We start from the raw sequence: 15524 nt of genomic DNA, 5'->3' as shown, positions 1-15524 counted from the left end.
ACCCTTCCTAAAGTCCACAATCAGCTCTTTTGTCTTACTGTTGTTGCTGCGACACCACTCCATTAGTTGGTATATCTTACTCCTGTACGCCCTCTCATCTCCATCTGAGATTCTACCAGCAATGGTTGTGTCATCAGCAAATTTATAGACAGTATTTGAGTTATGCCAAGGCACACAGTCATGGGTATAGAGAGAGTAGAGCAGTGGGCTAAGCACACACTGCTGAGGTGCACCAGTGTGGATTGTCAGCAAGGCGGAAATATTATCACCAATCTGCACGGATAGTGATCTTCTGGTTAGGAAGTCGAGGACCCAATTGCAGAGGGAAGTACAGAAGCCCAGGTTCTGCAACTTCTCAATCAGAATTGTGGAAATGTTGGTGTTAAATCCTGAGCTATAGTCGATGAACAGTGTCCTGACATAGGTGTATGTATTGAAAGGAATGCCTTTCTATCCTGAGGCCGTACCCTCCGGTCATAGACTCTCCCACTGTTTCAATGCTTCACTGGTCCCATGTAATATCAGAGAATGTGTACAGTATGCAACCTCATATTCTTGCTCTTCACAAACATCCACGAAGACAGAAGAGAACTCCAAAGAATGAATGACAGGAAAACGTTAGAACCCCAAAGCCTTCTCTTTCTTATCATGCACAAGCAGCAGTAAAGCATAATCCTCCCTTCATCCTCCCACTTATTTCAGCAGAAAGCATCAGCACCCATCACCCACTAAGCAAGCAGTAGTGAAGCCCCCAAAAAGAGATCATGATCTGCAGTCCAACTAACACTAAATATTTCACCCAATAATTGGACATGCCACAAGCTTGCTCTCTTTCCCTAACAAGGGACAGCCAGGTGCCACCCCTTTTCCACAGCGAGAAGGGAGACCAACAAAATAAAACAATTCGCAGTGTTGCAGTCTGCTGGGTCGTTTCTGTTCTGAGTTCTCCAACTTGAGAATCGGCAGCAAACTTTCTCCCTTCGTCGAGAGAGAGTGATCACACAAGTATAGAGGCCTCCGACAGCCAATCTGCTGTTCGTGATCTGTTTCTTTTGCAACGCCCCAGTCGGTGACACTGGCATGGAATTGGTTCATCCACATGGCTTTACCCTGAAGATTCAAGTCATCCAGGCCACATCCTGGGGATACTGAAAAACAGCTCATCAGTGAGCCCCAGGAGTGGGAAGCATCGCTGTAAAGAACCACAGTTCAAGTGTGCTGTAGATCACGTACTCTAATAGCACCCCATCCACCTTGAAAAGGGAAAAAGAGAAGAAATTAAGCTGTTTTGCAGATTAACTTAAAGAAACCACCCACTGGTGACATGTTGGCTCTGCCCCAATTTGAAAAATCTCCACATCCATTTTATCTAGGCCTTTAGATATTCAGTAATTTCAATAAGACTCCCCCTCATTCTTCTAAACACCAGTGAGTACAAGCCTAAAGCCATCAAACACTCCTTGTACGTTAAACCTTTAATTTCTGGAATGATTCTCCTGAACCTCTAGACCCTCTTCAATGCCAGCACATCCTTCCTTAGCTCTAGGGGCAAAACTAGTCACAATACTCCATATGTGGTCTGCTTTTACATTCTAGTCCTCTTGAAGTGAGTACTAACATTACATTTGCCTTCCTTACTACTGGCTTCAACTGCAAGTTAACTTTTAGAGAATCTTGCACGAGGACTCCCAAGTCCCTTTGCACCTCTGATTTCTGAATTTGCTCCCTGTTTAGAAAACACTCAACAGCTTTATTCCTTCTACCAAAGTGCATGACCATACACTCTTATTTTATCTGCCATTTTTTTGCCCATTCTCTTAATCTACGCAAGTCCTTCTAAGCATTCCTGCTTTATCAATACTACCTGCCCTTCCACCTGTCTTGGTATTGCCTGCAACTTGGCTAGAAGCCCATTAATTCTACCATCCAGGTCATTAACATATAATGTGAAAAGGAACAGCCTCAGAACTGTCCCCTGCAAGACAACACTAGTCACTGGCAGCCAACCTGATAGGGCCCTCTGTATTCCCACTCTTTGCCTTCTGTCAGTCAGCCAATCTGTCTGTCCTCGTATCTTTATGCAACTCTATGGGCACTGATCTTGTTCAGCAGCTGCACTGGTGGCACTTTGTCAAAGGACTTCTGAAAATCCTAGTAAACAATTATACAGTACGATGACTCGCCTTTATTTATTCTGCTTATTATTTCCTCAAAGAATTCCAACTGATTTGCCTGGCAAGATGCCCCTTTAAGGAAGCCATGCTGGTTTTGGCCTATTTTATCATGTATCTTCAAGTATCCTGAGACCTCGCACTTCGTTACGGATTCTTAGCATCATGCCAACCACTGAAGTCAGGCTAACTGGCCTATAACTTCTTGTCTTTTGCCTCCCTCCCTTCTTAGAGTGGAGTGACATTTGTGATTTTCCAGTCCTTTGAAACCCGTGATTCTTACAATTCTTCCACAGTCTCTTCAGCTGCCTCTTTCAGAAACCTGGGGTGTAGTCCATCAGATCCAGGTGAACTTGTTCACTTTCAGACCTTCAGCTTCCTATTCATCTTCTGCTTAGTAATAGCGACTTCTGTCCCACGACACTCAAACTTTGCTGTTGTCTCCCACGGTGAAGACTGATGCCAAATGCTTGGTACTGAGTTTGTTCCCCATTGCTATCTCTCCATGGTCATTTTCCAGTGGTCCGTCATCAACACTTATTAACCCTGTGCCAATTTGCACCTAGCTCAGATATCGTTCTAGAGGTTATTACCAGTTTGGTTTTGTGTTTTAATTTGGTCCCTAGCTGTTCAGATTCCTTTAGCAGAACTTCTTTCCTTGCTCTTCTTACTTTGTTGGTACCCAGATGGTCCGCAACAACTGATTCTTTCCTCTGCCGCTCCAAATTCCTCTGCAGGTCACATGAAAAGTCACAAACATGGTCACCAGGCAGACACTGCAGCCTCTTGAAACTTGTGAGAGAGAATTGTATCTATTCCCCAGACTATACTATCCCCAATTACATCTATAATTCCCTTCTTCCCTCCCTCACCCTGGTTGATAGGCTCCCTCAACCATGGTCCTTGGTTCAGTTGCTTATCCATCCTACTGGTCCCACTCACATCCTCACTGGGAGCAACAGTCTCCGATCCCTCAGGCAAATTCAAGGGCTGAGGCTGAGCCTGCTCCAGCACCACCTCTTGGAAGCCACTACGTGCCTCACTCGCAGTCCATGGCCACGGACTGAACTTGAAGTATTTAATCTAATGGCTGCGGCTGCCCCTTGAAACATCGTGTCCAGGTAACTCTCCCCGTCCCTAATGCATTGCAGTGTTTGAAGCTCAGGTTCCGGGCATCAACTTTGAGCCTGAGTTCCTGGAGCAGCCACCATTTGCTGCAGATGTGGTCACCAGGAAACATAATGGGGTCCACCAGCTCCCATGTCATGCAGCTACAGCACATCACCTGATCCTGCATCCTTATTTTATTTAATTGGTGGTAATTTGGTATCTTATAAAGTTAACTACCATAATTTTATAAGCCTTACCTCCTCTTCCATGTTACTCACTTGTCCTGCCTTACAGAAGCCTCTGAAGCCAAAGCCTCAGACCTCTGGCTTCTGGACTGGCCCATTATTATAGTGGCTGTCCAAAATGGTTTTGGGACCTTGACCTCTGACTGTTTTCGCCAAAGCCTCAAATCACCATTCTAAATCTGTCCACTCCAAAAATTGCCACTCCATGTACACCTTTTTATTGGCCCAAGTGACACTCGCAATGAGACTTCCTCTTTTCAGTGGTTCTCGCTCTTGCACAGATCTTGCTTTTGCTACTCCAAAATCTGTGCCTCCCTTTCCCCGTGTGTCTCCTCTAGGGTGCCGCCTGCCTTTCCCGCTGTGTCTCCCCGGGCTGCCGCCGGCCCTTCCCGGGGCGTCCCCCTGGGCTGCCGCTTGCCCTTCCTGGTGCGTCCCCCATGATGCCTTCCTTCTGTTGGGGAGCAGCTTCCTAGGTAAGGTTGGAAGCACTGCCCCCCCTTGCCTGTGTGGGAGCTGCCTTTACATGCATGCACACGTGTGCGCTCACACACACAGAATGTTTGTCTTTGCAGGAGATCTCCTTCCATTTCCTGGAGCCGTTCCGGTCTGACAGCTGCGACTCCTACCCTTCTTGCCTGGCCTGCCTATCAGACCAGGGCTGTGGCTGGTGCGCGGCCTCCCACACCTGTCATCAGCGCACGTCGGGCATGGACAGTCAGTGCGGGCGTGATCTGCAGCTGGTGCTGCAGCCGGGGGACTGCCCGCTCTGTGGGGAGCACACAGATTGTCACACATGTTGTGCGGTGAGTAACCACTGCTTTCTCTGGCATGAGACTCGTGTGTAGTGCAATGTGTGTGTGTGTGTCCTTTGGTTTGTCCAGCACAGGGACTATAATGTGTAATGTAGTGAGTGCGTGGCCTTTCGAGCACGCAGATGTCCATATATGATGTGCATGTGTGTCCCATGTTGAGCACACGGACTGTCGTGCCTGCAGTGAGGTTAGTGCGAGGCCCATAGACTGATGTGTGTAGCTTGGTGCATTTACGATCCATAGGGAGCACACGTAACTGTCCGTGTGTATTCTGGTGAGGTGCAGCCTGTGTTGAACGCATAATACTGTCAGCCACGCAGTGCAGTGTGTGTGTGTGACCATGGGAAACACATCAAACTGTTGTAAACGCAAGAGATTCTGCAGATGCTGGAAACCTTGAGCAACACACAAAACACTGGAGGAATGCGTGCAGCATCTATGGGTGGTAGTAAACGTGATGTTTCGAGCTGAGAATCTTCATCAGGACCGGTAAGGAAGTGGACAGAAACCAGAATAAGAAGGTGCTGTAGTGGAAGGAGTAGAAACTGGCAGGTGATAGGTGAGACCAGGTAAAAAGGAAGATGTAGGGGGTGATATGCGGAAGAAATAAAGGGCTGAAGAAGAAGAAATCTAATAGGAGAAGATGGTGGACCATGGAAGAAAGGGAAGGAGGGAGGTGATGGGTTGGTGAAGAGAACTTGCAACCAGAATGAGGAGTGAAAAAAGAGATGGAGAGACAGGCATGAGAAATTACTGGGACTTCAAGAAACCGATGTTCAGACCGTTAGGTTGGAGGCTACCCAAGACTGATGTTTTGCTCCTAACCTGAGTTTAGCCTCGTCATGGTAGTAGAGGAGGCTGTGTACTGACATGTCAGTGTGGCACTGGGAAGTCAAATAGAAATGGGTGACCACCAGGAGATCCTGCCTTTTGTGATGGAGAGAGTAAAGACCATAAGATATTGGAGCAGAATGAGGCCATTTGGCCCATTGAGTCTGCTCTGCTATTTCATCATGGCGGATCCAATTCCCACTCAGCCCCAATCTCCTGACTTCTCCCCATATCCCTTCATGCCCTGACTAATCAAGAATCTGCCAGCCTCTGTCTTAAGTATACCCAATGATTTGGCCTCCACAGCCGCCTGTGGCAATGAAATCTATAGATTCACCGCTTTTTGCCTCAAGATGTTCCTCTTCATCTCCATTCTAATAGGATGCCCCTTTATACTGAGGCTGTGTCATCTGGTCTTGGATTCCCCCACCATAGGAAACACCCTCTCCATATACACTCTATTGAGGCCTTTCACCATTCGATAGGATTCAGTAAGGTCACCCCTCATACTTCTGAATTCCAGTGAGTAGAGGCCCAGAGCCATCAAACACTCTTCATATGAAACGATCAATCCTGGAATCATTTTTATGAACCTTCTTCAGTCCCTTTCCAGTGTCATCACATCTTTTCTAAGTTAAGGGGCCCAAAATTGCTGACAATACTCCGTGAGGCCTCACCAGTGCCTTATTAAGCCTCAAAATTACATCTTTGTTTTTATATTCTAGTCCTCTTGAAATAAATGTGAACATTGCATTTACCTTCCTCACCACTGACTCAATCTGCAAATTAACCTTTCGGGAACCCTGCACGAGGACTTCCAATTCGCTTTGTACCTCAGGATTTTGAATTTTCTCTCATTTAGAAAATAGTCTGCCCTTTTATTTTTTCTACCAAAATGTATGACTGTACACTTCCCAACACTTGTACTCCATCTGCCACTTCTTCGCCCATTCTCCTTATCTATTTAAGTCCTCTACTTCCTCAAATCTACCTGTCCCTCCACCTATCTTCGAATCATCCACAAACTTCGCAACAAAGCCATCAATTCTGTCATCCAAGTCATTGACATGCAATGTAAAAAGAAGCAGTATCAACACCGACCCCTGTGGAGCACCACTAGTCACCAACAGCCAACCAGAAAAGGCTCACTTTGATCCCACTCTTTGCCTCCTGCCAATCAGCCACTGCTTTATCCATGCTAGTATCTTTCCTGTAATACCATGGACTCTTAACTTGTTAAGCAGCCTCATGTGTGATACCTGGTCAAAGGCCTTCTGAAAATCCAAGTACACAACATCAACTAATTCTCCTTTTTCTATCCTGTTTGTTATTTCTTCAAAGAATTCCAACAGATATGTCAGCCAAGATTTTCACTTGAGGAAACCTGCTGCCTTACAGCCTATTTTATCATGTGTTTTCAAGTACCTTGAAATCGCATCCTTAATACTTGACTTCAACGTCTTCCCAACCACTGCGGTCGGACTAACTTTCCTTTCTTCTGCCTCTCTCCATTCTTGAAAAGTGGAGTGACATTTCCAATTTTCTAGTTCTGTGGAGCCGCTCCATAATCTAGTGATTCTTGAAAGATCATTACTAGTTCCTCCACAATCTCTTCAGCCACCTCTTTCAGAACCCTGGGGTGTACACCATCTGGTCCAGGTGGCTTATCTACCTTCAGACCTTTCAGTTTTCCAAGCACTTTCTCTTTAGTAATGACAACTGCACTCACTTCTGCCCCCTGACACTCTCAAACTTCCTGCTTACTGCTAGTGTCTTCCACAGTGAAGCCTGATGCAAAATACTTACTCAGTTCGTCTCCCTTTTCTTTATCGTCTATTACTACCTCTCCAGCATCGTTTTCCAGTGGTCCGATACCCACTTTTGCCTCTCTTTTACACTTTGTATATCTGAAGAAACTTTTGGTATCCTCGTTAATATTATTGGCTAGCTTACTTTCATATTTTATCTTTTCCTTAATAACCTTTTTAGTTACCATCTGTTGGTTTTTTTAAAGCTCCTAATGCTCTAACTTCCCGCTAATTTTTACTCTATCCCGCTAATTGTTACTCTATTATATGACCTCTCTTTGGCTTTCGTGTTGGCCTTGGTTCTCTTGTTAGCCATTGTTGTGTCATCTTGCCTTTTTCCTCTTTGGGATGAATATATCCCGTCCCTTCCGAATTGGCCCAGAAAATCTGGTCATTGCTGCTCTACCTTCATCCTTGCCACTGTTGTTTTCCAATTAATTTTGGTCAATTCCTCTCCTGCCTCTGTAAGTCCCTTTACTCCACTGCAATACTGATGCAACTGACTTTAGCTCCTCCTTCTCAATTTGCTTGGTGAATTTGATCATATTATGATCTGTTGCTCCGAAGGGTTCTTTTACCTTAAGCTCCCTAACAATTCCAGTTCATTGCATAACACCCAACTGGGAATAGCTGATCCCCTAGTGGGCTCAACTACGAGCTACTCTATAAAAGCCATCTCATAGACATTCTAGGAATTCCCCCTCTTGGGATTCAGCACCAACCTGATATTCCCAATCTTCCTGCATATTGAAATCCCCCCCATGACTGTTGTAACATTGCCCTTTTGACATGTATTTTCTATCTCCTGTTGTAATTTGTAAACCATATCCTTACTAATGTTTGGGGGTCCGTATATAACTCCCATCAGGGTATTTTTACCCTTGCAGTTCCTCATTTCTACCCACAACGATTTAACACCTTTCAGTCTTTTGTCACCTCTTTCTAATGATTTGATTTAATTTTTACCGACAGAACCACACCACCCCCTCTGCCTACCTGCCTGTCCTTTCAATACAGTGTGTATCCTTGGACTTCAACCTCCCAGCTGTAATCTTTCAGCCACGATTCAGTGATGCCCATGTCATACATGCCAACCTGTAACTGCGCTACAAGTTCATCTACCTTATTCCATATACAGTACACATTCAAATAAACACCTTCAGTCCTGTATTCAGCCCTTTTCGATTTTGTCCACCTTTTACATTGCGACTCATCCTGTTGACTGCAATTTTGCCCTATCATCAGGCTCTCCTTGCTAGGAGTCTCACTATACACTACCTCTGTTTGTCAACCATCCTCAGCACTGTCACTCTGGTTCCCATCCTCCTGTCCCCTGCCAAATTAGTTTAAACCCTCCTGACCAACCCTAACAAAACTGCTCACAAGGATATTGGTTCCCCTTGGGTGTAGGTGTAGCCTGTCTCTTTTGTGCAGGTTGTACCTTCCCAATGATCCATAAATCTGAGCCCCTGCCCTTGCCCTTGCCCCTGCACCATTTCCTCAGCTGTGCATTCACCTGCTAGATCCTCCTGTTCTCATCCTCACTGGTGTGTGGCACAGGCAACAATCTAGACACTACCAAAGACCGTCACTGAAGCAGTCCTCCACCGATGTGGTGGAGGTTGCCTCAGAGGCACCAGATAGAACTGTCAGCCATGCGGTGAGTGTGCAAGTTGTGTGACTGCAGATCCAGCCTGACCATTTTCTGAACGCCTGCAGGACCCGTACTGCGAGTGGCACCACAGCAGCAGCAGGAAGGGGGACTTCCAGTGCAGCCGCCGGGGTCGATCCCCCACCGGAATCCGGACTCCTGCTCTCTGCCCCACACCCTGCCACCTGTGAGTAGGGGAGGGCCACGGTCAGTGGGGGTGGGGACACTTGCCTCCGTCTCCTGGTACATCCCCCTGTTCGTGCTCCTTCTGTTCACCCTGGTCCTTTTACCAACCCATTCCCCGGGTCTGTCCCTCAACTATTTCCCCTCGCCAGTCGTCTGTTCCCCCACCTTCCCCAGTCTGTACCCACACCCGATTCCATGGTTTGCTCTCCTGGTCTGTTCCACCCCCAACCCCAGTTTGTTCCCTGATCCACGCCGTTCCCTAACCTGTTATCCTGGTCTGTTCCCCAGTCTATTTCCCCCACTGTTCCCTGACTAGTCCCCGTCGCTGATCAAGACGCCTCATCCTTCCCTGTCGTTTGGAGGCGGGAGGAGGGCAGTGCGTTCCTGGATGCTTTGCGGCCTGTGGCCCGGTGTGCTGGTGACTCCGCAGTTTGTGTCAACAGGCGATCGTCGTGTCAGGACTGCCTGAGCAACTCCAGCCAGTGTGCCTGGTGTCAATCCACACGAACCTGCTTTCTCTTTGCCGCCTACCTGGCCAAGTACCCATCTGGGGAGTGTCGGGACTGGTATGACAGGTAATGTCGGACTGTGGCAGTCTCTGACCCAGAATGAACCCATCCCTTCACTGTCCCCTCTCTGTGCCCCTGATTCCTGACCTCTCACCCCGTGACCTCTCTCTTGCATAAACCTATCCCTGCCTTCTGACCTCTGTCATAACCCTGATCTCTCACCAACCCGGACCCATTACCGCTTCTCTCTGTGACCCTCACCCTGCACCCACCAGTCACTGACCTCTGACCTCCTGTGATCCTGCTAACCTCCTGGGTTGGGAGTGCCCTGCAGGGTTCAGCTCCTTGGTGCGTGCTGGTTAAGTTACCACAGACCTGAGTTGAGTTCCTACCACAGCAGCAGAGGCTGTAACGTTCGAGACTAATCTCCAGCCCTCAGGATGGCACAACTGCTACCTCTATCTGTGGGGAATTTGCACTTTCTCCCTGACTCCCACGTCCCAATGACATGCCACGGTGCCCGGGTTAAATATGTGTTGTAAGCTGCTCCTGCTGTGCGGCGGGCAGGAGAGAATGAGAATGTGGGAGGGAGGAGATTACAGGGATCTCGGGGCAGCGGGACTGGTGGGAGTAACTGGGAGAAGGAAAGAAACAACAGCTGGAGGAACTCAGCAAGTCGAGCTGCATCTGCAGAGGCAGAACGACAGCTGAGGCTTCAGGTGGAGGCACCGCCTCAGGACTAAAAGTTAAAGAGACAAGAGGGAGGGGCGAGGTAGAGATTCAGCTGAACCCCCTGTAACTTTGGTCTGCTGCGTTTGGTGCTCCTGATGTAGCCTCCAGTATGTTGTTGAGACCAAGCAGACACCAGCCAGTTACATTGCAGGGTACCTGTGCCCCAACCACAATGGCCATCTGTGACCCTGACCTCTCACCTCTGACCCTGCGTGGACTCATCACTGCCCTCTGACCTCTTCCGGCTCCATGTTAGATCAAATCTCCTTCACTGATCTGTCTGTCTTTGGCCTTCTCTACTGCTACCCAGAGGCCAAACACAAACCGGGAGAAGAGCACATTCTCCTTGGATGGCCTACACCCCAACTGAATTCTCCAATTTCAAGGAACTCTCTCCTCCTATATCTCTGCCCCCTCCTCTCACTCCATCAAGGTCCTCCCATACCACTCCATTTCAAACACTCACCTAGCTCCCCCCCCCCCATTTTGTTCCCCCTTCTTCACCTGGTTCCACTTTCGCCTCACTTTTCCCTTCTACCTGGTTCCACAGTTCCACAGTTGTGAAATTTGTTGATATGAGGCAATAGTACACCACTAAACACAAAAAGATTACTAAAATCTACAATAAAAAATAAAATATCTATGGTTTTGTCAAAAGGTTTTTTTCAGCAGTAGCACAGACACACAATGTTAGATAAGCAGCATTCACAGGGAAAACATGGGCATAAATTATGCAAATTTTACTATTAAGGAAACATAATCAAACACACCAAAGTACTGAGGGCTGTTTGGGAAAGGTGGCAGAGTTGAGCTGCAGAGGAGTGGGTCACAGAAGGGAGGGAGCTGGCTCAGGTAGGGGTTGGGTGTGCTGGGGGCAGGAGACCCATGTTAAACCCTGCTCCCTGTCCTGCCCGCAGCATTCACTCAGTGAAGCAGTGTACCGACTGCTCCCACTTCTCCACCTGCAAAACTTGTCTACAGAACTTTGAGTGCGGCTGGTGCGGGAATTCTGACAATCCCACCGTCGGCAGGTTAGTTCCGGCTGGGCTCCATGGAGGGAGGGTGGGGCAGGGTTGGGGGGCAGTGCTCTGAGAGGAGGTGGGAGGGGAAGAAGGGTGCTCAGGTGAGATGTAGGGGGAGAGTGGTAGTCTATGGGATGATAAGAGGGGAGAAGGGTGATCTGAGAGGAGGGGGAGGTGGTAGGGGAGAGTGGTGGTCTATGGGAGGTGGGGTAGGAGCGGATGGTCTATAGTGAGGTGGGAGGGCTGGTGGGAGGGGAATGGATTGGTCTGTGGTGAGGTGGGAGGGGAGAAGAGTGGCCTGAGGGGAGGTGGGAGGAAGAGGGTGGCCTGAGGGGTGGTGGGATGGGAGAGGGTGGCCTGAGGGGTGGTGGGATGGGAGAGTGGTGGTCTTATGGGGAGGTGAGAGGGGAGAGAGTGGTCTATAGGGAAGTGGGAGGGGTGAGGGGTGGCTTGGGGGTGATGGGGGGGGAGAGGGTGGTCTTGTGGGGAGGTGGGAGGGAGAGGGTAGTCTTATGGCAAGGTGGGAGGAGAGGGGGTGGTTTAGGGGTGGTGGGAGGGGAGAGGGTGGTTTGAGGGGATGTGGGAGGGGAGAGTGGTGGTCTGAGGGGTGGTGGGATGGGAGAGGGTGGTTTGAGGGGATGTGGGAGGGGAGAGTGGTGGTGGGAGGGGAGAGGTTGGCCTGAGGGAAGGTGTCATTGGGAACATAGGAGAGAGGTAGGAGTGGTGAAACTGTGATCCAACAGCCCTGTGGTGTGTCATACATCCACGTGGTGAGTGTCTGATGTCTGGGGGCTGTCTGCCTCTGGTGTCTAATGTCTATCTGGTTTCCAGATGTCTCCCCGGCGACTTCCACAGCCTCTCAGGCTTTGCCAACTGCTCGGTGGCCCTACTGGGTGTTTCAGGCTTGTCGGGGAGTGAGCCGGCAGACTGGTCCTACAGCGTGTGCCCGGATATCGATGAATGCCGTCTCCATCTGGACAACTGCCACCAGTTCGCCATCTGTAGCAACACCTTCCAGTCCTTCCAGTGTCACTGCACACAGGGCTACGCTGGCGACGGGAGCTCCTACTGTAACAGGACGTGAGTCTGGGGGATGGGGTGGAGGAGGGGCTCCTACTGTAACAGGACGTGAGTCTGGGGGATGGGGTGGGAGGAGGGGCTCCTACTGTAACAGGACATGAGTCTGGGGGATGGGGTGGGAGGAGGGGCTCCTACTGTAACAGGACGTGAGTCTGGGGGATGGGGTGGGAGGAGGGGCTCCTACTGTAACAGGACGTGAGTCTGGGGGATGGGGTGGGAGGAGGGGCTCCTACTGTAACAGGACATGAGTCTGGGGGATGGGGTGGGAGGAGGGGCTCCTACTGTAACAGGACGTGAGTCTGGGGGATGGGGTGGGAGGAGGGGCTCCTACTGTAACAGGACATGAGTCTGGGGGACAGGGTGGGAGGAGGGGCTCCTACTGTAACAGTACGTGAGTCTGGGGGACAGGATGGGGGGGACTCCCACCTTATCGTGATGTGAGTCTGGAGGACAGGTTAGGGGACTCCTACTGTAACAGGACATGAGTCTGGGGGAGGTGGTTGAGAAGGGACTGTGTAGGGGAGGAGTTGAGAGTGGATGGTGTAGGGGATGGGTGTGGTGAGGAGTGAAAATCAGTGGCTGTGTAGAGAGGGGTTTGGAGGGGTTAAGGAGCAGTGTGGGGGACAGGAAGGGGATGGTGGGTGTGGTGAGCAGAGCTGGTGAAAGTTTCGTGTTTTGGGAGATGGGGAGGGGTTTCATGGTGATAGGTGGGGTGAAGAGGGTCGGGGCAGGGTCAGTGTCTGATACTAGCTGAGCAGGGAACGATGAGGGGAGACCACATTGCCTCCCACAAAGCTGCAAAACCTCTGCAGAATAAGGGGTGGGTTGTGAAGGTAGATTCACCACCACTACCACCCCCTGCCCCCACCCCTGACCGAGCAGAGCGCTGGGGAATACGTAGGAACTAGTGTAGGGCTGATGAACTGTAAGACAGCCTACATTCCCAGGCCCGAGCTCTGCTGTGCCTGGGAATTGTGGATCTGACGCACTGTCCATGTCAACCATCTCCCATCGACACCAATTCCAGTTCCCATCAACACCGATTCCAGTTCCCATCGAGACCGATCCCAGTTCCCATCAACACCGATTCCAGTTCCCATCGAGACCGATCCCAGTTCCCAGCTTTCTGTATTCATACAACATGGAACGGTGCAGCACAGCAAAGGCCCTTCAGCCCACCAGGTTTTACTCAACTAATTGGTTATTACATTCCGAACTTGTCCATCCTCCTTGCACAATTTCCACATCTTTCCATCCATGTGTCTGTCTAAGAGCCTTTCGAACACCTCTGTAAAATCTGTCTCCACCACCACCCTTGGCCATGGTCTCCAGGCAGTCGCCACACCCTCTGTAAGGCATGGGGCTTTCACAGGCTGAGATCCAGGAGATTCTGCAACTGCTGGAAACCTTGAGCGACACACACACACACACAGACACACAGACACACACGCGCACAGACACACACGCACACAGACACACACACGCACACAGACACACACACGCACACAGACACACACACACACACACACACACACACACACACACTCACTCACACAAAATGGAGGGAAGTAAACAGTTGACATATCAGCCTGAGACCTTGTCCTGATAAGGGGTCTCGGCTCAGAATCCATAGATTTGCCTGACTTGCTGCGTTTTCCCAGCATTTTGTGTGTGAGGCAGCATTTACGTGCTCCTCCCTAGTTGCCCTTGAGAAGGTGGTGATGGGCTGCCTTCTTGAACCACTCCAGTCCGTGAGGTGTGGACATACCCACAGATGTTGTGAGGGAGAGGGGTTCCAGGAACTTGACCCAGCACTGGTGAAGGAACGGTGATATGTTTCCATGTCACTGTGGTGTGGGTCCTGGAGGGCAACCTCCAGATGCTGTCGTCCCTCTACCTTTGCTGCCCTTGTCCTTGCAGCTGGCAGAGGTGGTGGATTTGGAAGATGCTGTCTGAGGAGTCTTGTTGATTCCAGTGCCTTTCCAGATATTAAGCCACAAAGAAACAGCTGGAGGAACTCAGTGGGTCAGACAGTGCCTGTAGAGTAAAATGAATAGTGGCGTTTCAGGTCAAAACCCTTCATTGGGACATTCTCCTCCACGGTTGCTGCCTGATCCACTGAGTCCCTACACTACCTTGTTTCTTGCTCCAGATTTTCCAGCACCTGCAGTCTCCTGTCTCTCCACTGTTTTAGGTGTTGTGGGAGTCTCTGCCTCCACCACGCTCTCAGGGTGCTCCTGATTTCAACTCCCCCTCTGTTTGGGGGGAGGGAGGCACTGTTCTTCCTCACATCCCCTCTAGCACTCTGTTCTCACTAAAACCTACCCCCTCTGGAGCTAGATGTCCCTGTTGAGGGAAAAGGTTTTCCACTCTCCCCTGGACAAATTAGGGTCATTTTCTCTGAGAGACATTGACTCATAGAAAATTACAACACAGTTACAGGCCTTTCAGCCCATCTAGTCTGTGCTGAACCATCTTAAACTGCCTACTGTCATCGATCTGCACCGGGACCATAGCCTTCCATACCCCTACAATTCATATACCTATCCAAACTTCACTTAAATGTTGAAATTGAGCTCGTATGCACCACTTGCACTGGCAGCTCGTTCCACGCTTCTGCTGCCCTCTGAGAGAAGAAGTTTCCCTTAAACTTTTCACCTTTCACCCTTAACCAATGACCTCTGGTTGTAGTCCCACCCAACTTCAGTGGAAAAAGCCTGTCTATGCCCCTCATAATTTTGTATACCTATATGATATCTCCCTCAGTCTTCTACGTTCCAAGGAATAAAGTCTGAACCTATTCAATCTTTCCTCATAACACAGGTCCTCTAGCCCTGCCAACATCCTTCATTTTAGTGTTCCTTGTACTCTTTCACCCTTTTATATGTGTTTCCTGTAGGCTGGAGACCAAAACTGCACACAATACTCCAAATTAGGTCCAACTAACTTCTTATATAAATTCAACATAACATCCCAATGTGCCAAAAGTTTTCTTTACAACCCTTTCTACCTGTGATATGACTTTCAATGAATTATGGAGCAGTATTCCCAGATCCCTTTGTTCTTCCACACTCTTCAGGTCCCTACCTTTCAGTGTGTAAGACCTACTCTGGTTGATCCTACTGAACTGCAAAACCTCGCACTTGGCTGCATCACATTCCATCTTTCATTTTTCAGCCCATTTTTCCAACTGGTTGAAATCTCTCTGCAAGCTCTGATAGTCTTCCTTGCTGTCCACTACACCGAATGTTGGTGTCATCTGCAAACTTGCCAAACCAGTTAACCACATTGTCATCCAGGTCATTGATATAGATGACAAACAACAGCAGACTTAGCACTGATCCCTGTGTCACAGGTTTCCAGTCAG

The 15524-nt window shown here is 49.3% G+C and overlaps 1 protein-coding gene across 1 annotated transcript in view; it reads left to right on the top strand.

The window, feature by feature from the left end:
* The window catches only part of megf8 (multiple EGF-like-domains 8), a 128517-nt gene that overhangs the window by 46631 nt on the left and 66362 nt on the right, over nucleotides 1-15524 (top strand). The window contains exons 17-21 of the mRNA XM_072250330.1: nucleotides 4099-4329; nucleotides 8697-8815; nucleotides 9258-9389; nucleotides 10973-11086; nucleotides 11909-12157. Coding sequence (XP_072106431.1) covers nucleotides 4099-4329; nucleotides 8697-8815; nucleotides 9258-9389; nucleotides 10973-11086; nucleotides 11909-12157 — 845 coding nt within the window. The remainder of the gene's footprint in view (nucleotides 1-4098; nucleotides 4330-8696; nucleotides 8816-9257; nucleotides 9390-10972; nucleotides 11087-11908; nucleotides 12158-15524) is intronic.

This window comes from Mobula birostris, unplaced genomic scaffold (assembly GCF_030028105.1).
Source record: "Mobula birostris isolate sMobBir1 unplaced genomic scaffold, sMobBir1.hap1 scaffold_282, whole genome shotgun sequence".
Taxonomy (NCBI): Eukaryota; Metazoa; Chordata; class Chondrichthyes; order Myliobatiformes; family Myliobatidae; genus Mobula; species Mobula birostris.
Note: the sequence above shows the minus strand (reverse complement) of the source record. Positions and strands in the feature narration are given on the sequence as shown.